Genomic DNA, 22500 nt, shown 5'->3' with positions numbered 1-22500 from the left:
TCAAGCCACCTCACACACCTTGCCATTACACCTTCCCTTCACAACACCTGTCGCCGGTAACTTGTAAATTCACCGATATTCTCCCCTAGCCTGAGCCGCGCCGCCCTTTGTGTTACATCACGGCTAATTTAGCGCCGCTGTCACCGTGTGTGTGTGTGTGTGTGTGTGTGTGTGTGTGTGTGTGTGTGTACCGACAGGGAAACACACTGATGCTGACGCTGGAGGGTAAAGAGAGAAGGAGGGAGGGAGGGGTTAGGGAAATAGGGAAGGAGGGAAGGAGGGAGGGAGGGAAAACACGTATGGGTTACTAGAGAGAGACAGAGAGAGAGAGAGAGAGAGAGAGAGAGAGAGAGAGAGAGAGAGAGAGAGAGAGAGAGAGAGAGAGAGAGAGAGAGAGATTGTGTGAACAGGAGAGAATGAAGGGGGGAAAAGGCGACAAGAAGGGAGAAATAGTAAACGGGTAATGGGGAAAACTACTGGCGAACTAGCAGAGGAAGAAGAGAAAAGGATGATGGAAGGGAGGATGAAGGAAAGCGAGGAATAAGAGATGGATATAGGAGTAGAAAAGAAATTGATGCCCGTAGGAAGGAAGAGGGAAAAGATCAGGGAGAGAAAAGGAAGCGAATGGGAGAAGAGAGAAAGAGAACAGAAAGATAGATTGATGAAAGAATTAATGAAAAGAGTAAGGAGTAGGGGAGAGAGAGAGAGAGAGAGAGAGAGAGAGAGAGAGAGAGAGAGAGAGAGAGAGAGAGAGAGAGAGAGAGAGAATTACATAAACACATACATACGCGTGCCTAGCTACGTACCTGCATACCAACCTACGTACATACACACATACATACATTTATACATAAACTACTAAACCACACGCAAAACTATTCTGCCTGATCCGAAAATTAATACAAAACTACAAATGAAAACATTTAAACAAGCCCTGAATGAAAAAATAAACAGTGAATCTCTTAAAATAGACGCGTATACGAGTATAAAAAGAAAATAAGCTTATAAAATATCTTACAACATACACACATCATAATACAATACGCAATACGCAGCAACAGTAACCCACATAGCAAATACATTTATACACACACACACACACACACACACACACACACACACACACACACAAACGGTAAAAAAAAAAAAAAAAGAGTCCGAGTTTTAAATGCGTTAAGGAGGTGCGGCGTTCACCAGGTGTTTGTGAGTGTCACCTGGCTGGCTGGAGGTGGCAAAGTGGCCTCATTACCTCAGGACACAGGTGTGCTTGTACCGGAAACTTGTCGCGTGAGGTAAAAAAACAAAGAGACGCTTCCTTCTCCTTTAAGTCTTTCATCTCTTTCTCCTCCTTAATCACTCGCTTCCATTTTTCCGACGTCATTCTCTCTCTCTCTCTCTCTCTCTCTCTCTCTCTCTCTCTCTCTCTCTCTCTCTCTCTCTCTCTCTCTCTTGCTTAATGCTCCAGATCCTGTTTTCTGCCTTCGTTCCCTCTTCTTTTTTATTTATTTACTTTCTTCGTCATTAGCAACATTAGATTGAAGACAATATGCTCTCTCTCTCTCTCTCTCTCTCTCTCTCTCTCTCTCTCTCTCTCTCTCTCTCTCTCTCTCTCTCTCTCTCTCTCTCTCTCTCTCTCTCACGTCCACTAAGGAAGACAAAGACGCTTTTAATATTCTTACGCAAAACCAAAATTTTTATAAAAGTTTTAACGTTCTAAATTTTATTGCTTAATTCATCTTTGTACGAAGCATTAAATCATTATTATACTTCATCATTTAAGGCACTTTTCGCATAATACTTTGCGCTAAATGACCTTAATGTTGGAGGAATTTTTCACCAACTATAAATTTTTAGGTATGTGTGTGTGTGTGTGTGTGTGTGTGTGTGTGTGTGTGTCACTACCGGTTTGATCTGTCAGCTTTTTTTTTTTTCTTTATTTCAGTTTCAGTTTTTGTCTTCCGTTTTCATTTGTTTCGCGTTGTGATTCCTTTTCTTTTTCTATTTGTTTTTTTCCTCTTCTGTTCATTTTCCGCTCCGGTTTGACTCTTTTTTTTTTACTTTTAACCTTTCCTTTCTTCTTGCTCGTGTGTTTCATCCTTGTTTGTTTTCCATTTCCACTTTTTCTCTACTTTCTTTTCCTCTTTTCGATTAGTTTCTGCTTGTTTACTTTCAAAATCCGTTGTTTCCTCGTTTTCATTTGTTTTCAGTCAACGTTTTCTTTTTCATGTTTTAATATTGGAGTTTTCCGTTTTCCCTCTGATGTCCGTTTTCTTTACATTCCTATGCGTGTTTATTCCAGATCTGGTGTAGTTTTATATATGTATTTCTTTAAAATTCACTACAATTATTAGTCTAGTTTCCTTCCTTCTTGCTGCAATTTTTCGTTCTAGTTTCCTTTCCTCTTCCTTCAGTTTTTCGTTCCTGTTCATCGCAATTTTTTCTTTTTTTTAACTGTCTTCAATTTCTGTTTATTTTCGTTTTTCGTCCTAGTTTTCTTTTTCTTTAAGTGCAAATTTTCGTTCCCGTTCATTTTCTGTTTATTTCCATGTTTCGCTCTAGTTTTCTTTCTTTTGACTAAATTTTCGATCCTGTTTATTTTCTGTCCGCTCCAAGTTCTCCGTTCCTGCTTATTCTGTGTTTACTGCAGTTCCCCCTTCGCACTTGTTCCCGTTACGAAGTGGTGGACATAAAAGGATGTGCTGCGACGCATTGAAAAATTAAATATTCATGTGATTAATTAATGATGGACTTATTCCACATTTCCTGTATGCTATTTGTGCCTCGGGGCTTGCGTGTGTGTGTGTGTGTGTGTGTGTGTGTGTGTGTGTGTGTGTGTGTGTGTGTGTGTGTGTGTGTGTGTGTGTCCACATGACCTTTAAAAATACGCATTATATACATTTATTAGCGTGACAGCTCAACACACACACACAAATAAAAAACAAACAGATGACACGAAAAGCACATACATTATTCCACGGAACATGAGAGAGAGAGAGAGAGAGAGAGAGAGAGAGAGAGAGAGAGAGAGAGAGAGAGAGAGAGAGAGAGAGAGAGAGAGAGAGAGAGAGAGAGAGAGAGAGAGAGAGAGAGAACGTACCTTACAAAAACGCTACCCAAACTTACGTCATTAGCCCAAAGTGAGAAGAAAGAGTGGCGTCACCTCTGATGGCGGCGCCTTTTTCTGCGGGACACGCGGCAGAGAGTGGCGTTATGGCGTTAGCACCACGTAGAGGCAACCCTAATTACCGTGGCGGGAGAGAGAGAGAGAGAGAGAGAGAGAGAGAGAGAGAGAGAGGGTGAAGGGAGAGGAAGAGAGAGAAACAAGTGCATAGGAGAGAGGCTTCAATTAGTACCCAAGGAATGGAGGGAAGAGGAGGTGTAGGAAAAGGAGAAGGAGGAGGAGGAGGAGGAGGAGGAGAGGAGGAAAAGGAAGAGGGGGACGAGGAGGATAGATGGTACAGCTCTCTCTCTCTCTCTCTCTCTCTCTCTCTCTCTCTCTCTCTCTCTCTCTCTCTCTCTCTCTCTCTCTCTCTGGTGAATCCTTCCCACCCACAACAACAACAACAATAATAATAATAATAATAATAATAATAATAATAATAATAATAATAATAATGACAACAACAATAACAACAACAACAACAATAAAGGCCAAAGTATTGATTTTAACTCAGTAGCAAAAAATCACAATTACACTCATTACAAAAAAAAAAAAAACAGCAGAATATTGAACGAAAGCTAACCACCATTAAGGCAATAAACAAAACAGCGAATAGATTAATTAATAGCGCCATATTCATTCCCTATAGGATATGAATTACTCACCGGCAACTCACTCTCCCACCGTATTGGTTCTTTCAAATTTAAAAGCCCCGCCCCACTTCCACCCCGCTCCGCCAAGTTATCGTGAATGTGGTAAAGAAAGACAAGGGATTAAGATACGGAATGGGGGAAAAAGGACACTTAGATAAAGAGAGAGAAAGGAGAGAAATGTGTAATGGATATGAAGTGGATGGATAAGGAAGGTGAGTGGGAGAGAAAATGGGAGAAATGAAGATGGGAGAGAGGAAGAGAGGGAGGGAGGGAAACAGACTGGCCAAAAAGAAGGTAAGGATAAGGTTTAACTAAAGAGGTAAGAGGAGGAACAAGAGGAGGAAAGGATGTAAGGAGAGATAAGGAGGGAGAAAGGAAAGATATAAGGACAGGAGGAGGAGGAAGAAGAGGAAGGAAAGAAAGATGAAAGGACATAAGGAGGAGGAGGAAGAAGAAGAGGAGGAGGAGAAAAGAAAGATTAAAGAACAAAAGGGGAAAGAGAAAGAAATATAATATTAAAGGGATAGAAGAAAAAATGAGAAAATAAGGAAAGCGGAAAGAATAATGAGATAGGAATTAAAACAAAAAAGTACATATAAAAAAGAAAGAATAAAAGAGAAGATCATTAAGAAGAGAAAGAAAGAAAAAAAGGCAAAGAGAGAAAAAAAGTTAAAGAGAGGTAACTAAGGAGGGTAGAGGAAGGAGGAAAGGAGGAAGGGAGGAAGGGATCATGGGTCACTAGGGAAGGGGAGAGAAGGGAAGGGGAGAAGGAGAGGGAAGAGGAGGGAAGGGGAGGCGTCAGCGTGGTGTTATGGGGCCACTCAGTGTAAATGAGATCGTGGAGGAGGAGGAGGAGGAGGAAGAGGAGGAGGAGAAAGAGGAGGAGGAGGAGGAGGAGGAGGAGGAGGAGGAGGAGGAGGAGAGGAGGTCGTGGGGTCTCTACTTACAGATTCAGATGGTGTGTTGAGGTGGTGGTGGTGGTGGAGGAAGTGGTGGAGGCGGTGGCGAAGGTTGCAGGAGGAGGAAGAGGAGGAGGAGGAGGAGGAGGAGGAGAAGGAGAAGGAGGAGGAGGAGGAGAGGTCAGGTCATGAGCATTCTTCACGTCTTTTCATTATATTTTCCTAACGTGGCGCGAGCGTTGGCGAAGAACTAAATAAATAATATCGGGAGATTACTTATATCGGGAAGAGAGAGAGAGAGAGAGAGAGAGAGAGAGAGAGAGAGAGAGAGAGAGAGAGAGAGAGAGAGAGAGAGAGAGAGAGAGAGAGAGACGAAGGAAACAGAAAAAAAGAAACAGAGGGAGGAGAAATGAACAAGAAGAGGAATAAAGCAAAAGGAAAAACGACGAAAGACGGAATTGGGAATGATGGGAAGAGGAACAAAGGAATAGAGGAAGGAGAGAGAAGAGGAGGAGAAAAGGAGAGGGAAGAGACAAAGGAGTAAGGAAGAGCGGAAAGAGAAGAGGAGAAAGGGTGATAGCTTGAGATAGGGAGAGGAAGGAAGGAAGAGGGAGAAAGGGAATAAGGAAGGGAGAAAGGGGAGGGGAAAGGAAGGGGAGTAAGAGACGGGTGCAGGTTATGAGACGAGGGAGAGGAGAGGGAGATGGTGGGAAGGGGAGATGGAAGAGGAAGAAAGGGAGTGAAGAAGGGCGGTAGCTTGCAAAGGGAGACATGGGAGGGGAGAGGAAGAAGGGGAGTGAGGGAGGGCGGCAGGTTAAGAAGAGTAACATCAAGAGTTATTTATGCAAGAGACATTCAATTTACAAGCCGTCACTCCGGGGCCTCCACCCATTGCTACTACTGCTACTGCTGCTACTGCTGCTACTGCTACTACTACTATTATTACTATAAAAAAAACAACACAACAACAAGAACAACAAAAACTACAACTGCTACTAATACTACTACTACTACTACTACTACTATTACTAATGCTGTTGCTGCTGCTGCCACACCGCCTGTCGACAAGTTCTTAAAGAAAACCTGCTGCAAGAAGGAGGAGGAGGAGGAGGAGGAGGGGGAGGAATTTGCGAGGACAAGCAAAACAAGCAAAACAAGGAAGCATACAAGGAGAACATGTGTAAGAATAAGATCTACATGGGCAAGGGACAAGAATACAAAGAAACGAGGATAAATATAAATAAGAAAAGCAAATAGAAGCTGTATGTTTTGTGAGTGTGTGTGTGTGTGGGAGGGGCGGAGGAGGAGGAGGAGGCGGAGGACAGCGACAACAACGACGAAAAATAGGAGGACGACTACGATGAAAAGGAGAAGGAAGAGGAGGAGGAGATGGAGGAAGAGGAGGAGGGTAAACAAAGGAATTGCAATGAAAGCCAGCAAACAATAACAGATGGGAAAGAATAAAAAAAAAAAAACCTGAAATAGAAAACTAAGAATACCACCTTGAAAACTAAAGGCCAGAATCGTATCTTCGCTCAATTATAAACCCTTCAAATAATTCATAGTTTCTGTTCGTCTCGGTAATGTTATTCCTTTAGCTACTGTTGATATTACATTTGCTATATTGCTGCTGTTATCTTTGACGTTCATGCTACTGTAATCCCTGGTATCAATATTCCTTCCTTAATAGTCTCTTATTACTACCACTACCATCAATACTTCTACTATTATTGCTATCATTCCTGGCAAATTCTTACTGCAATACTATTACTGGTACTATTATTACTACTATCATCCCTTCAGCAAGCGTACTGTTGTTATTGTAGCGTAGTTTGCATCACACCATTCCTCCCAAAATCTCATCCTGTGCAATGATGCCATGCTATTGTTCCTCCTGCTGCCGCTCCTGCCGTTACTGCCGCCTCTCTCCGCATCGCCCTGTCACTCTGCACAGCTTCCCTCCGGTGCAGAGGCGGGATCATGTAAGCAATAAAACGTCGCCCAGCAAGGGAATGTCACAGAATCTGACGCCCACCTATAACTCACTGATCTCGGGCACAAAAATATGCTATACATAAATCATGCAGGGAGAGAGAGAGAGAGAGAGAGAGAGAGAGAGAGAGAGAGAGAGAGAGAGAGAGAGAGAGAGAGAGAGAGAGAGAGAGAGAGAGAGAGAGGGATGGAAAGCAGAGGAGAGAGAAGAGGAGAGGAGAGGAGAGGAGGAAAAGAAGAAAGGAGAGGAAAGGAGGATAAACTCTATTATTTGAGGGGATGGAGTCGTTCTTGCTGTCTTTTTTTCCTCCTTCTGCTCCTCCTCCCCTCTTCCCCCTCCTCCTCCTCCTCCTCCTCCTCCTCCTCCTCTTTCTCCTACGAGCTTCTGATCCATCTACTCGTATTCATTCCTGACCACTTCCTCATCCTCCTCCTCCGCCTCCTCCTCTTTCTCCTCCTCCTCCTTCTTCTTCAACTCATCTCCCTCCTTCCTACTCTTTCCTTTATGCAAACAGAAAACGGAGGATCACATTCAAGACGAATATTAATGTAAGGTGATTTATTTTATTTAATTGGCATCAGGCTCTGCTTAATAACTTTAGTCCAGCTTCTCTTCCTGCTACTCATCCTCCTCCATCATGTCCTCCTCCTCCTCCTCCTCCTCCTCCTCCTCCTCCTCATCTCCTTCTTCTTCCTCACCCTTTATCCTCCCCCTCCTTTGCCTTCGCCGTAAATCACCTCTTCCTGTCACATTTCCTCATCTACTTTGTCTTCTCCCCTTTTCTTTTCCATCTGTCTTTCTTTCTTCACATTCTCCCAGTCGTTTCTCTTCCAGCTTCTCTCGTCTTCTTCTTCTTGCTCCTTCTTCTCCTCCTTCTCCTCCTCCTCCTCCGGTTCTTCCTCTTCCTGCAGCTCTTCATTGTGAGAAGTGAAATCTTTTTGTGCTTCTCCTTCATTCATATTTTATTGGTTTGTATTACGTTAACCTGAATACGTGAATATATTTTATCCTATTTGGTATATTTAAATTGAAAGCGTTTGTTGTCATTCAATTTTATATTCTCCCTCTCTCTCTCTCTCTCTCTCTCTCTCTCTCTCTCTCTCTCTCTCTCTCTCTCTCTTGGTAATCAGATAAGCACAAACAGACAGGCAGAAACACACACACACACACACACACACACACACACACACACACACACACACACACCAGGATATTCGATGGCCAGCTCAGGGAAGATTCAATATTGACTCAGAAGGAAGGAGATTCCCTGCTACAACACATTCCTGCACTTTTGCATAACGAGGAAGGGACGACTTGTTCCCTTAAAACTGGGTCCTCCTCCTCTTACTCCTCCTCCTCCTCCTCTTCCTCCTCCTCCTCCTGGAAGCCCGCCATTCTGAGAAGACGCCACTATTGCCAGAGATAAAATCAAGTGCTGGAAATACGATTCTTGGAAATAATATTGATAGTGATGTTCCACTAGTTTATGGAGATGTGTATGCTTCCTCCGTCTATTCTTTTATGCCCACTGTGTTATTTTTGCGATATCGAGACTGATCTATCATTGAAGGGTTCGTGAAATGTCAATTTTGTTTCTTAAGATCTTTTCCTTCTTATTTTACTGATTTGTTTTGTTTTATGCATCTATTTTTGTTTTTGTTTTTTATTGTTTGTTTTATCTTTTGATTATCTATTTTTTTTTTTTTTGCAATAAATCACTAGGTTATTTTCTCTTTTTTTCTCTCTCTCCCATACATATAAAAATAACATAAAATAATCGATAAAATGAAATCAATACTCAATCTCATGCTTTTCCTTCTCGCCAGTAATATCGAAGCTACCAATCCTATTTAATAAGGGAAATGGTTACAGTGAAATCCCTCTCATCCGGCATTCGAGTATCCGGCAGCTTCAAGTATCCGGCACATTTTTTCCCCGAGCCTTAAAATCAATAAAAAATCAATGTGTACTCATAAAATCGATTAAAATTCCCGCGCGAGGCATACTTTGTCCCCTCGCCACCAGAGCGCACTGCTTCGCGCCACCCGCGGCCCACAGCACTGTGTTTACTCAGTGACTCAGTCCCGCGTGTGCACTGTTTATCGCCTGACGCCTTCATCATGCCTAAAGTTGTAGAAAAGAGGAAGCGTGTTGTGCTTACACTTAAGCAGCTGATCAGATCAGCTGCTAATTAAGATCAGTTGATCTTTGTTATGGTAAGATGCGTGAGTGTAGGGTGGTGATTGTGGACATAATTTCACTTCTATTCAAGTATCCGGCAATATTCAAGTATCCGGCATGTCGGCGGTCCCGTTGATGCCGGATAAGAGGGATTTTACTGTACATAGATAAATGAGATTGAAACGAGACTCCACCTTATGCTCTTTTTTACGTCTATATGTTCATCTCTGCTGTGACATCGATACTGATCCACTGTAGAGAAAGGTTCCGTTAAATAGAAGTCCAAATATACATGTGATTTAGACATATGGATGAAAGGGACTCAAAAGAAAACTCCATTATACTTTCTTAATCCTATATAGACTCAAATTTACTCTTTTTCTAACGTACATATAGATTCTTAACTTATTTTTTCTTACCTTTATATACACACCAATTTACTCCTTTCATTATATAGACACTAAATTATTCCTTCTTACTTCCTTATAGGGATTAATTTACTCTTATCTTACTCCCATATCGCCTATTTTTTTATCCCATTACTGAAAGTGGCATGTTTAGAACGAAAATTCCACCTCCATCACTCCACCATCCAGGAGACACTGCTCTGCTCTTCCTCTTGTGAGATGGAGTGGTTTTCCTTTCTACGTGTCAAGGAGGCTGGATAAGGGGAAAAATGGGGAAAAAATGAAAAAACCTCGCTCAACATGCCCCGCTCTTGAAAGTTTATTTATATTTTCACAAGAATTGACCAGTTTTATTTGTGGAGGTGTCACGATACTTTCTTCAAACACTTCAAGGCGTAGGAAGGAGGAAAGGTAGAAACAGGTCGAGAGTTCCTTGGTTTACTAGAGGAAAAAGGGATGAAAGAGGAAATATACTGGTAGATAGATAAGGAAGAGCCGTGTTAATTCTTACGCACCAATGATATATGTCTTTTTTTTATGCGGAAAGGAAGATCTAAGGGAAAAGAAAAAAAAATTATGTATATATTAATTTTGCTGCACCACCATCACCACCACGATCCAAAGACAATTTTCCAACGTATATTTCTCGTTTTATATACTGGAATTAAAGTATATATTTTTTTCGTTTCCTATACTAAAATGAACTTTTTTTTCGTTTTCTATATGAGAATGAACATATTTGCTTAGTTTTATATATGAAAACACGTATATTTTTTTCTATATCAGTGTTAAAGTATTTTTTTCGTATAATATATGACAGAGAACGGATCTTTTTCTTTTACCCTTTTTTTTTAGTTTTCTCTATAAAAATTAATATACTTTCGCTCTTAGCATTACTCAAAATTATAGGTTATACTTTAAACCATTTCCACCACCCCCACAATCACCACCCACCCACCACCACCACCACCACCACCACCACCACTATCCCTACCAGCAGCACCACCACGCCACCTGGAATTACTGGCCTAAACTGCGCCTCCCTGGGGACTCTCGCGCTGCACAATGTATGACAAATTGCAGCTATTAACAAAAGCAATAAAACAAAGCTTCCCGGAACGACGTGGAAAGAAAACACACACACACACACACACACACACACACACACACACACACACACACACACACACACACACACACACACACACACACACACACACACACACAAATACTCACGAACACAGAAGCAAAAAACAAAAGCAAAAATAAAAATGATGGTTTACTTAATGAGATGGAACGCTCCTTTTTCTTCCTTGCTTGCTTGCCTGTTTCTCCTGTTTTTTTTTCTTTTTCTTCTGCTTCTTCCCCTTCTTTGTTGTCTGTTTCTTTTTATACTTCTTGTTCTTGTTCTTTTCTTCTTCTTCTTTTTCATCATCATCTTCTTCATTTCTTCCTTCTCTCTCTCTGCTGTTGCTCTTTCTCCTCCAGCTGCTCTTCTATCACTAATACAGTGTGTGTGTGTGTGTGTGTGTGTGTGTGTGTGTGGAAGAGGGCTTTCTTCCTTTCTTCTTCGTCTTCTTCTTCTTTATCTCCCTCCACCATCATCACCACCACTACCATCGCCACCTCCTCCTCCTCCTCCTCCTCCTCCTCCTCTCCCATCAGTATTGTAGCCAGCGTCACACAGGTGCCTCCCCGCCTTCCATCCATCGCTTATTACATAAAATCGGAGCTGACAAATATTCTACAATTTTCCGCGGGCCATGCATGCAGCTTATAACACGTAGCCAAGATAACGTCTTCGTCACGACATCGTCACTTCTGCTGCCAAAAGAATGACTGGTTTCCACACACGTAAGACGAATTCAACTGGGTCACAGAGGATGAGGAGAACAAATGGAGAAAAAAACTGAACTACACAAATCAGATAATATATTTCACTCAGCCTTCCTTGCCTGCTTCCCCTCTTCCACTCAGTATAAAAGCCTCTGAGACGAAGGAAAAGAAAAGAAAGCAATAATGGCGAACGTAACATACGAAATTGAGGAGAAGGAAGGAGGAGGAAGGATAGAACGGGAAAAAAAGGAGGCAAAAAGCAAACTGCAGCCGGGCGGAGGAGAGCCATCCATCAGAGAGGAGGAGCAAGACAAAGGAGAGGTGGATGAACGCTAATCCAACAGAGAGCAAAGTCAATACCTCCGGGAAGAAGAAAAAGTAATAAGTGTTGACACAGAAGATCAGGATAAAAGGGGCAATGGAAAGAGAAATTGACGTATGATATTGAAGTTAGGTCTGGAAGGAGAGGAAAAGAAGAAGAAGAAAAAATTATCCTAACCTACTACTACTACTGCTACTGCTACTGCTACTACTACTACTACTACTACTACTACTACTACTACTACTACTACTACTTCATGGATACGTGGAAAGTTATGAATGAAAGTATTGACGTGAAGCAAACATGAGTATAAAGGACTCGCAAAGAAGAGAGAAAAAAAAAGAAAAAAAAAAAAGGAGACATACAGAACAGATGAATGACTTTCTTGAATTAGAACAATGATGAACTAAACTGCACCACCATCACCACCATCACCACCACCACCATAACAATCACCACACTACATCTACCATTACCACATATACTACCAGCACCACCACGACTAGCAACAATATCATCATCACCTTTCATCACCACACACTCTATGGCCATCATCACAACCACTACTGACTCTTATACTGTCACCACCACAACTACCACCACTGCAACAGAAACCAAACTCAATACCGGAAAGGAAGACACCACCACCACCACCACCAGCACCACTCCACCACCACAGGAAACACCACTGGAACAAAATCACATCACCACTTCCACTAACACGAACCTAAACAACAGCACAACATAACATTACTAGCAAAATAAAAAAGAAAACAAAAACACTCTCTCCCACGTTCCACAGCCCTGCACTGCTCCTCCTCTCTCCTCTCCCCTCTCCCTGCCAAACAATGAGACTAAGAGAATGAGGGGGAAAGAAAGAAGGAGAGATGCGTGAGTCAACATGCTGCCAGGTAACAAACACTGCCTCACCTGAGTGTTTATTAGACTGAGAAAATACCTGTGCTTCCTGAAGGGACTCAATTTACCCGGACATCTACCTGTTAACATTCATTTGTGTTGTATTATTCATCCACGTGTCTGGTGGTGGTGGTGGTGGTGGTGAGAAATGGAGAAGAAAAAGAAGCGGACAAAGAAGAAAAAGAACAACAACACCAATAACAAAAACAAAAACAATAACATTAACAAAGACGACCACGACGGGGAATAATAATGACAATAATAGTAAAATGGTAATAATAATAATAATAATAATAATAATAATAATAATAATAATAATAATAATAACAATAATAATAATAATAATAATAATAATAATAATAATAATAATAATAATAATAATAATAACAACAACAGCAACAACAACAACAACAACAACAACAACAACAACGAAAAGAAGAAGAAAAAGAAGAGGGAGATATGATGAGAAAGTCAAATACAGAACTATTAAACTTTCTTAACCGGGGAGAGAGCGAGAGAGAGAGAGAGAGAGAGAGAGAGAGAGAGAGAGAGAGAGAGAGAGAGAGAGAGAGAGAGAGAGAGAGAGAGAGAGAAAATCACTATTCCTTTTGACAGCAATTTCTTTACCCCTCAGACAACTTCAAAACAACTAAGGTCAGCAACGCGCACACACACACACACACACACACACACACACACACACACACACACACACACACACACACACACACACACACACACACACACCAGACTCCACGACCTCTAGTGAATAAACATTCCGTTTGGATGCTTGGCTTGTTGTTGGACGGAACTCTCTCTCTCCCTCTCTCTCTCTCTCTCTCTCTCTCTCTCTCTCTCTCTCTCTCTCTCTCTCTCTCTCTCTCTCTCTCTCTCTCTATCTATCTATCTCTGGTACATCCTTCACGAAACTCCCATTAGTTATGCATCTTCCGAGTTTCCAAACACAAATAAATGGACACTTAACCAATACCTTCCTTCTCACTCAATAAATACCAGAGTTTAAACCAAATAAAGCAAAGTATAAAGTCTCTCTCTCTCTCTCTCTCTCTCTCTCTCTCTCTCTCTCTCTCTCTCTCTCTCTCTCTCTCTCTCTCTCTCTCTCTCTCTCTCTCTCTCTCGCTCCTTCTACCATTAAATCAGCAGCCACAGAATTTCTCACAGCGTCATCGTTTTCGTTCATCAGCGTGAGAACGAAACTTGCGAGGCTGTGGTCTGAATGCGGCGTGAGAGTTAATGTGGAGAGGGAGGAGGAGGAAGAGGAAGGAAAGAAGGGAGTGAGGAGCAAAGGAATGTTGGAGGATATAAAGGATGGGAGTGGGGGGCGGGGTTGTGTTAAGTTTTGTCATGGGGGAGAGAGAGAGAGAGAGAGAGAGAGAGAGAGAGAGAGAGAGAGAGAGAGAGAGAGAGAGAGAGAGAGAGAGAGAGAGAGAGAGAGAGATCCAAATAACCTAAGGGATAAGAAGTTACACAGTCGAGTCTAGATTACAGAGTACAGATGAACAAGTATCGAAAGTAGACAGGTACATGAACACATTGAGGTGAACTAGACAGGTGTAGCTTGACAGAGGTTGGGTGAAGACAGGTGCAATTAGACAGATATAGGCTTAGGGAAGACAGGTGTAGCTAGATAGGTTGGGTGAGGACAGGTGTAAGTAGAGAGATACAGACTAGGTGAAGACAGGTGTAACTAGATAGGTTAGATGAGGACAGGTGTGACTAGAAACAGGTTGAGTGAAGACAGGTGTAAGCAAACTAATACAGGTTAGGTAAAGACAGGTGTGACTAGACAGGAGGGCAGGGCATGGTGCTTACATTGAATAGACAGACAGACGCAATAAATAGTGTTACCCATCTCAGCGAAGGATAAAAAAGAGAGAGATGCTATCAGTAACACTCCCGAACGGAAATCTCTCCCTCTACACTCCCTCTTCCCTCTCCCACTTCCTCACGTCCTCTTTCTCCCTCTCACACTCCCTCACTTCCCCTTTATTCCTCTCCTACTCCCTCACTCGCTGTTTTTTTCTTCCCTTTTTTTCTCTCTCTCTCTCGGGGGGAAGACTGAGTGTGGAGGAAGGGAATTGCACAGGTTCACTTTGTATCTGGACTGTATATCTCTCGTTTTAAGTTTAAGGTGTCCGGAAATAATTAAAGTACTGTAGTAAATTCAACTTATGTATTTTCGATTTTGTGTGAGCTCGAGGTTGTTTCTCGCCGGCGATCGCCATGATGGAAGAGACAAAATACGGATACGATTAGCAACTGTTGTCATGAAATAAAAGATCTCCACTTATGCACTGAATCTTTGTTTGTTTGTTTGTTTTTTTCCTGTTGATGAAAGAGAACAAAAAACAACAGCAACAACGATCGTGATACTAATAGCAACACTAGTATTAATTTGCTCACAATTAAATCACAGTACAGACATAAAATTACTAACAAATTAGTATGTTTTTTTTTTCGTCCCGGTTCTACATCCCGGTTCTACATCCAGGTTCTACATCCCTTTTACTTGTTAAGGAGACTGTCAAAGAGCAATTAAAAAAGAAAAAAAGAAAGCAAGAAAGGAAGAACCCCACTCAGCTTGGCACTCCTAGAAAGTTAAAGAAAGAGAAGAAAAAAAGTTGGCCACTTTAGTTAAGTTCCATGCTATTATCTAATTCAGGGGCTCGTCACAGCACAAGCGATAGTAATAGCAGCAGCACTCACCCGCCAGGAGGATGAAGACCAGCGGCTGCAGTCTTGGTCCCATCTGGCCGCGGGGAGACGCCTCAGGTGCTCGCCCACTGCCCCGCTCACACCAGCGTCTCCTTCCCCGCCTCCCGTCGCCTCCCCGCCGCCCACACGGGAAGCGAAACACGTTGGACCGAAGCTTACACGTGCACGGCCCCGTCACGTGTTGGCATGGCGCGTCGCAGTGACTCGGCGCCCTATGACACACATTGATCCGCCATCACGTATTTATGTGTGTGTATGTGTGTCCGCGCGTGTGTGTGTGTGTGTGTGTGTGTGTGTGTGTGTGTGTGTGTAGGGAGTCACGGAGCGGCTGTGTAAGGGCGGGGCATCCTGGGTTCACTCCTGTAAGAAAAGGAGACACAGGTTCTGAGGACAATGGAAGTTTCAGCGTATGGTGAAGTTAACTATAGAGAAGTAATGTAATCATGTGTGGCCTTATAGCCAAGATATACCTGCAGTATTTGGTACAGAGAAGTATGATATATATATATAGCAAAAAGATCATTTATTTGAGATTCCTGTAAAGTTGGGTACAGGCACGTCCAATCCTTATATACATATATCTTATATTTGCCTGTAACCTCGTTTTGCACATGATATTTTTTTTTTTATTATAAACAGCTAAGTACGTGCATGCCTTTATAAATACCCTCTCATGCCAACGACTTGTACATGTCACACGCGTATGATGCAGGGAATAATGATCAGTGGGGCATATACTGTTCATCCTTACCCTCTGTCATCCCTGTAACCTCCAAGAAAAGATGAAAAGTCTCACCGTAACTTGACTTTACAGCGCATCACACAAAGAGGCGACGTGTAAGAAGAGAACTTTCAGCAAGACCTTGTGTATATTTGCCTGGAAATTTTTTATCAGTGCAGCTTTACAAAGAAATAGATAAATAAATAAACTCTCTTACGAAAGACGTGGGATACATATTCCTACAATTGCCCGAATTAAAACTAGTTCTGATAAGATTCATTAACTTAAACATCTGGAAGTTAAAGAAAATACAAATAATAACCCATGATAAACTGATATATTGTAATACGAAAGACATGGGATCAAATTTCTTATGATTATCCAGCTGAAAAACCGTAGCTGCACTTAGGAAGACAAGAAATCGCAAACCTTTGGAAGTAAAAACGAAATATCCCGGATAGACTTACACAACCCTGAGGCAGCAAGACAGAAAGGAAGCTAATGACTCGACGATACAAGGAGAAAAAAATGGCATTAACCTTGCGACACCTCGAGACAAGGTGGATGAATAGGTGAGACTAATACTGGATGGATATATTTAGCCTCCGTGGCGTCATGTGGAGTCAACGGCGGCTGTGGAGGGGTGGAATGTCAGCTGACGGAGCCCCGAGAGGAATGTCAGGAAAGGAAGGAGAAGCATTATGTTTCTTTCCTGTCACGTATCGTCTATCTCTCCCCGAGGCAGCAGCGGGCGAGGCTCAGACCTGAGAACCATTGCCTGCAGGGGGTCAACAACAGGGACGCAGGGAAGGAGAGATCGCAAGGGAAGGGAAGTGAAGAGGGTAAGGAAAGAGAGCCGAGGGAGAAGGTGCGGGGGAGGAGGAGGAGGAGGAGGAGGAGGAGGAAAGGTGCGACGGAGGAGGATAAGGAAGTGAAGGAGGGATGGAAAAAGAAGAGGACACACGGGGAAGGAGACTGAGGAGCGTTCGAGAAAATAGAGGAGGAAAGGAAGGACTGAGGAAAGTAGGGACAGATTGCAATGATAAGGAGACAGAGAGAGAGAGAGAGAGAGAGAGAGAGAGAGAGAGAGAGAGAGAGAGAGAGAGAGAGAGAGAGAGAGAAGGCGTGGGGAGACTGCCTGGCAGCTCACAAGGATGTCGTTAACACCACGAGACACTGAGAGGAGGAGGAGGAGGAGCAGCAGGAGGAGGAGGAACACAAAGGACAAACAATCTTGAGCTGCCCCCGCTGGCCATAGAGACACTTTACGATAAGCTACACTAAGCTAAAGAGGGACTTGACATAAAGAGAAAGAGAAAAGGGAAAAGAAGAGGAAGCAGGAGACAGGACAGGAAGAGTAATAGTAGTAGTAGTAGTAGTAGTAGTAGTAACAGTGCGGATGAATAGATAAGTGAAAGAATAAAACATAAGTGAATGCATAAATTAATATCAAAGGAAATAGATAAATAACAAATTTCATATCAGCCTCGAACACACACACACACACACACACACACACACACACACACACACACACACACACACACACACACACACACACACACACACAGGTACACACAGGTACACACGCACACACACTCTCACGGACCCATATACCTTGAACTGATTCCACTCAAAAATACATGGAACATAAATTGAAAAACCGAGAGAAGGAGGAGGAGAAGGAGGAGGAGGAGGAAGAAGAAGAGGAAGATGAAGAAGAAGATCTGGAAATAATAAAATCAAGGAAGCAGGAAGATGGGAGAAAGACAAAAATAAGAGAGGACTGACACCAGAGAAAGAGAAAGGATAAAATATGAAACAAAGACAGGAAAGGAGGAAAAAAAGGAAAAATAAGTGGAAAGATGAGACTTACTAATAGAACAGGAGGGGGCGAGGATGCTGCAGGTGATTGGGGAAAAATGAGAGACAGAAATACAGACGGCAGGAGGAGAGAGAGAGGGAAGTACGAGAGACAGAAAACGGGAGAGCGGACTGCTAAGGAGAAAGGAGAAATATGTAAGACTGAAGCACGAGTGGGAAGTGAATAAAAAGGGAAGGTGAAACGCACACAAATAGAACAGTAATGGGAGAGAAGGAGGAGGGTGAGGTGAAAGAGAAATATGCAAGACACGAATAGGTGCGAGGAGGAGGAAAAGATAGGACAAAAAGAAAATAAACGCAAAAATAGGAAAGAATAATGAGGAAAGGAAAGGCAAGATGAGCCAAAAATAGAACGACAATGAGAGAAAACAAAAGAAGAGAGACATGGATATGTAAGAAATAAGAGTTAAAGAAGGAGAAGAAAGGTTAAACAGAGAAAAAATAACGACAGAAATAGGAAATTATTTTAAGAAGAAAAGGGGCTAAGTGTCTCACATACAGAACAATAATGGGAGAGACAGCAGGGAAAAAAAAGACTATTTGAGACACAAACAAGAGTTAAAAGGAAGAGATGAAGGAAAATTAGACAGAAAAAAAGACAAAAATATAGAAAAAAATACTAGGAAAGAGAAAAGACACGATGAGTCACAAATAGAAGAAAATGGAAGAAGAAGCAAAGGGAGAGAGAGAGAGGGGGGGAAGGATATGTAAGAGAAAAATATGAGCTACAAGTAAGAGAAGAAGAAAAAATAGACAAAAAAAAAAATAAGAAAGAAAGAATACTGAAGAAGAGAAAAGGGAAATAGAGAAAAAAAGAGAGAATTATATATAAGAGAGAAATACGAGTTAAAAAGTAAGAGAAGAACGAAAAACAGACAAAAAAAATTGAACAAAAAATGAAAAAAAAAAAACTGAAGAGAAAAGGCAAGATGAGAGACGCAAAAAGGACAGAAATGGGAGAGGAGGAGGAGGAGGAGGAGGAGGAGGAGGAGGAGGAGGAGGAGGAGGAGAGTGGCACGAGGCTCCCATGAGATATGCAGCGATTGGCTTTGAGCAATAGCCCGGCTGCCCAAGATTTAGGTCCCCGTCGGTGTAAGCGGCGCGCGGGGCAGAGGCAGCCGTGTGTACATCTGCTCGTCACGTCACGTAATTGGAATGGCGACGTGATGTGTGTGTGTGTGTGTGTGTGTGTGTGTGTGTGTGAAAGGTTAAAACGTCTACTCATTACATCTACACACTCATACTTACCTACCTACCAACCTACATACTTACACACACACACACACACACACACACACACACACACACACACACACACACACACACACACACACACACACACACACACACACACACATGTTTACCTTTTCCAGTGACTCTCTCTCTCTCTCTCTCTCTCTCTCTCTCTCTCTCTCTCTCTCTCTCTCTCTCTCTCTCTCTCTCTCTCTAAAGCTATCAATTTCCCTCTCCCTCAGTCTCCTTCACCTGTCCTCTCTCATCTCACCTTCCATTCTCACGCATCAAGTCATCTTTCTCACGTACCCCTTTTACCTGGGCTCTCATACCTGTCTTTCCCTCCCTCCAACGCCTCTCCTCCCCCCCACCCCGCTTCTACCTGCCCCTGCGTCCCTCCCTCCTAACACGTGCAAGGTAATGGGATATACCTGTCTTTTCCAAAATATCGTACCCCGTAAAGAGATTTTTCCTATTTCTTTACTCGATAACGATCCATTTTCCAGGGGGGTTCTTTCGTCTCCCTTTTATTATTTTTTGATCTTATTTTCTTCCCCCCCAACGAGTTCAGTGTCTCGGCAGAAAGTACCCGGAGAGAGTGTGAGTGGGCGAGGGAAAGTGCGCATCACCTTTACCTGTTCCAATACGGACAGGAGCAAGGCAGTAAAGGAAATAGAAAAAAAAAAACGCGGAAACAAGCAAAAAAAAAAAAAAAAGACACGGAAAAGGGGGGTAAAGTGGTAGGTTAAATTATTAAACAAAGGAAACTGCTGCGCTGTAGAGGATGCGTAACATAAAAAAATAAAAAAAAAACAATGGAAAAATAGAAACAGAAAATGGAAAGGAAAAAGAGTGACGTTAAATTATAAAACAAAGGAAACGCTGTGCTGTAGGGAATGCTAAAAATTTTGAAGAGGCGAAGAGAGAGAGAGAGAGAGAGAGAGAGAGAGAGAGAGAGAGAGAGAGAGAGAGAGAGAGAGAGAGAGAGAGATTAAAGCTGTTCTTAAAACGCTGCCAATTAAATCCCCCTCTCTCTCTCTCTCTCTCTCTCTCTCTCTCTCTCTCTCTCTCTCTCTCTCTCTCTCTCTCTCTCTCTCTCTCTCTCTCTGTCTCCCTCTCTTGAAGACTTAAGATGGTGGTCAAGACTAATGAAAACAATAACTAAACCTGAAAAATCAACAGAATTTCAGCACCTCAAACCAACCTAACACACTCATTAAGGTAAAAATTAAGTAATAAACTCACGTAAGAAAAAAGTAAAAAGGAAAGAGTGAAGTAAGAGAGAAATCGAAGAAGGTGAAGTCAGCGATGGCGTGATCAAAGAAGCCACTTGACTACAGCACTCAACCCACACTCCGCCTCCTCGTAGCTTCATTACACGATTTTTACTTCAGATTAGACAGTGCAGCTTGTCACAGATAATCGCTCAAGGGCCAACAGGTCTGATGCTTCTTGTTCTTCCTTTGTGATTTATTGTTGAGGTTGTCAGTAAGTGTTTGCTTCTTACGCACACACACACACACACACACACACACACACACACACATGCAAACTTTTCTATATGCACGTAAATTAATATGTATATATAAAAAAATAAGCATTATCGACCCTGGCCATGAATAGATAAAAAAAAGAAATGCATACGTAGTTGGAATAAGTTAAAACGACAATAAAAAAAAGGAAAAACGAAAAATGAAAGGAATATACGACTGGCAGTAAATCGAAGAGGGGAAAAAAAAAAGAAAAGGTGAAAAATACGAGAATCGAAAAAGTATAAACATTGGAAACTAAAAATATATAAACAAAACAAACGTGAAATGGTACGGAATAAAACAAAACGAAATAAAGTCAAACATACACAACGAAAAATATCAAGAAAAAAGTAGATAAGAGGAAGCAAATTTCATAATAATAAAGCTGACTCTCTCTCTCTCTCTCTCTCTCTCTCTCTCTCTCTCTCTCTCTCTCTCTCTCTCTCTCTCTCTCTCTCTCTCTCTTCCTCCATCCGTACCAATTTCCGTCTTTCCTCTTCTTTTTAACTTCCTTTCTTCTTTCCCTCCTTTCTTACTTCCTGTACTTCTTTTTCTCCTCCCTTTCTTCTTTCCCTCTTTCTAATCATACTTCCTCTCTTCCTTTCTTTCTTTCCTTCTTTCGAATGTTCCATCTCGTTTTCCCCCTTCCTCCACCTTCCCTTTCTTCTCTCCTTCCTTCAGACTCTTCTTCCTTCCTTCCTTACTTTCCTCCTTAACATCTTCTTCCTTCCTATCCTTGAAATCTTTCTCCTTTCCTCTTTCCTTGCCTCCTTTAAGTCTCCTTCTCACCTTCCTTTCCTCTTAACCTCCCTTTCCTTCCTTGAATTTTCATTGTACCCTCTCATTTGCTCTTTCATTCCTGTCTCTGCTCTCCCTCCTTCTATCCCTCTTCGCGGCCTTCCTTCCCTCGTGTCATGTTCATAATTGAGAAAACAAGACGACGCCGTAAAGCCATTCGGGACTTGGTTAACTGCTTAAAACCTCCAGGAATCACAGGCTGCCTCCCCGCTACGTCGGTGCTAAATGAGAATTGTGTCATTGTGCGGCTAACTACCTCCACGGACACATGAGGCCGCCCGCACACCCATCCGCCCACCACGCACACGCAAGGGTAGATACATACGTACGCTTTGGTGGTACGTGTGTCGGGAGGAGAGGTGTGTGGGTGTGTGTGGGAGGGAAAAAATGAAATGTAAGTTATGGGCGGAAGGAAGAAAGGAAGGAAGGAAGGAAGGAATGCAATTGTGATTCACGTCAGGAATTTTCACATCTTTGTCTTTCTTCATCATCCCATTTTCTCTTTCTCCATTTTTGTCCGTTTTCTGTTCTCTTCCGTTTTTTTTTCCAGTTTTAGTCTTCATTTTTTCTTCTCTCTTCCTCTTTGATAGTTCCTCTTCTATGTTTGTTTGTTTTTCTTCATTATCATGTCTTTTTTTCAGTATTTTTGTTTTATTTTTCATCCTTCTCTCTTCGTTTTTTCTGTTTCTCTTGTATTTTTTTCTCGGTGTCATATTTCCCTCCTTTACCTTCTTATTTTTCCTCTTAGTCCATCTTTTCACCTGCATCTTTCTATCCTTTCTTTTCCTGTCTCTTTCTCATCTTACTTTTTTACTCTGCTCTTCATCTCCACCATCTATTTTATCACCTTTCATCTCCCTCTCTTTTGGTCTGCCTTCTTCCTTTTTCACTCTCCCCGCAGTCATCTCTTTCATCTTGTCTTCCTAGTATTACCATTACCTCCTTCCTCATTATTTTTCACCACCCTTATCTCCTTTCCCTATCTATTTCCTCCTTACTCTGTTGCTTTTTACCATCATCTTCCTCTCCTTCCTCGTCCTCATTCCTCCACCTCCTCCCTCAGCATTATCTCCATCACCCTTTCCATTCTCATTCTCAGTTCCTCTTCAGTATTTTTCTTCATCGTTATCTTCCTTTCCTTTTCCTTACCTCCTCCTCCTCCTCCTCCTCCTCCTCCATCTCCTCCTCCTCCTTCTCGTCCTCCTCCCCTTCTAGGGAAACGTGAAT

General features: G+C 42.2%; 1 protein-coding gene across 2 annotated transcripts in view; it reads right to left on the bottom strand.

Moving 5' to 3' along the window:
• LOC135112047 (junctional adhesion molecule B-like) overlaps positions 1-22500 on the bottom strand; it is a 155793-nt gene that overhangs the window by 104448 nt on the left and 28845 nt on the right. For both annotated transcript variants that reach the window (XM_064025919.1, XM_064025920.1), the window contains exon 2: positions 15097-15465. In XM_064025919.1, coding sequence (XP_063881989.1) covers positions 15097-15139 — 43 coding nt within the window. In that variant the 5' untranslated portion in view covers positions 15140-15465. The remainder of the gene's footprint in view (positions 1-15096; positions 15466-22500) is intronic.

The sequence above is a fragment of the Scylla paramamosain genome, chromosome 23 (genome assembly GCF_035594125.1).
Source record: "Scylla paramamosain isolate STU-SP2022 chromosome 23, ASM3559412v1, whole genome shotgun sequence".
NCBI classification, from domain to species: Eukaryota; Metazoa; Arthropoda; class Malacostraca; order Decapoda; family Portunidae; genus Scylla; species Scylla paramamosain.
This window is presented reverse-complemented; position numbering and strand designations above follow the sequence as displayed.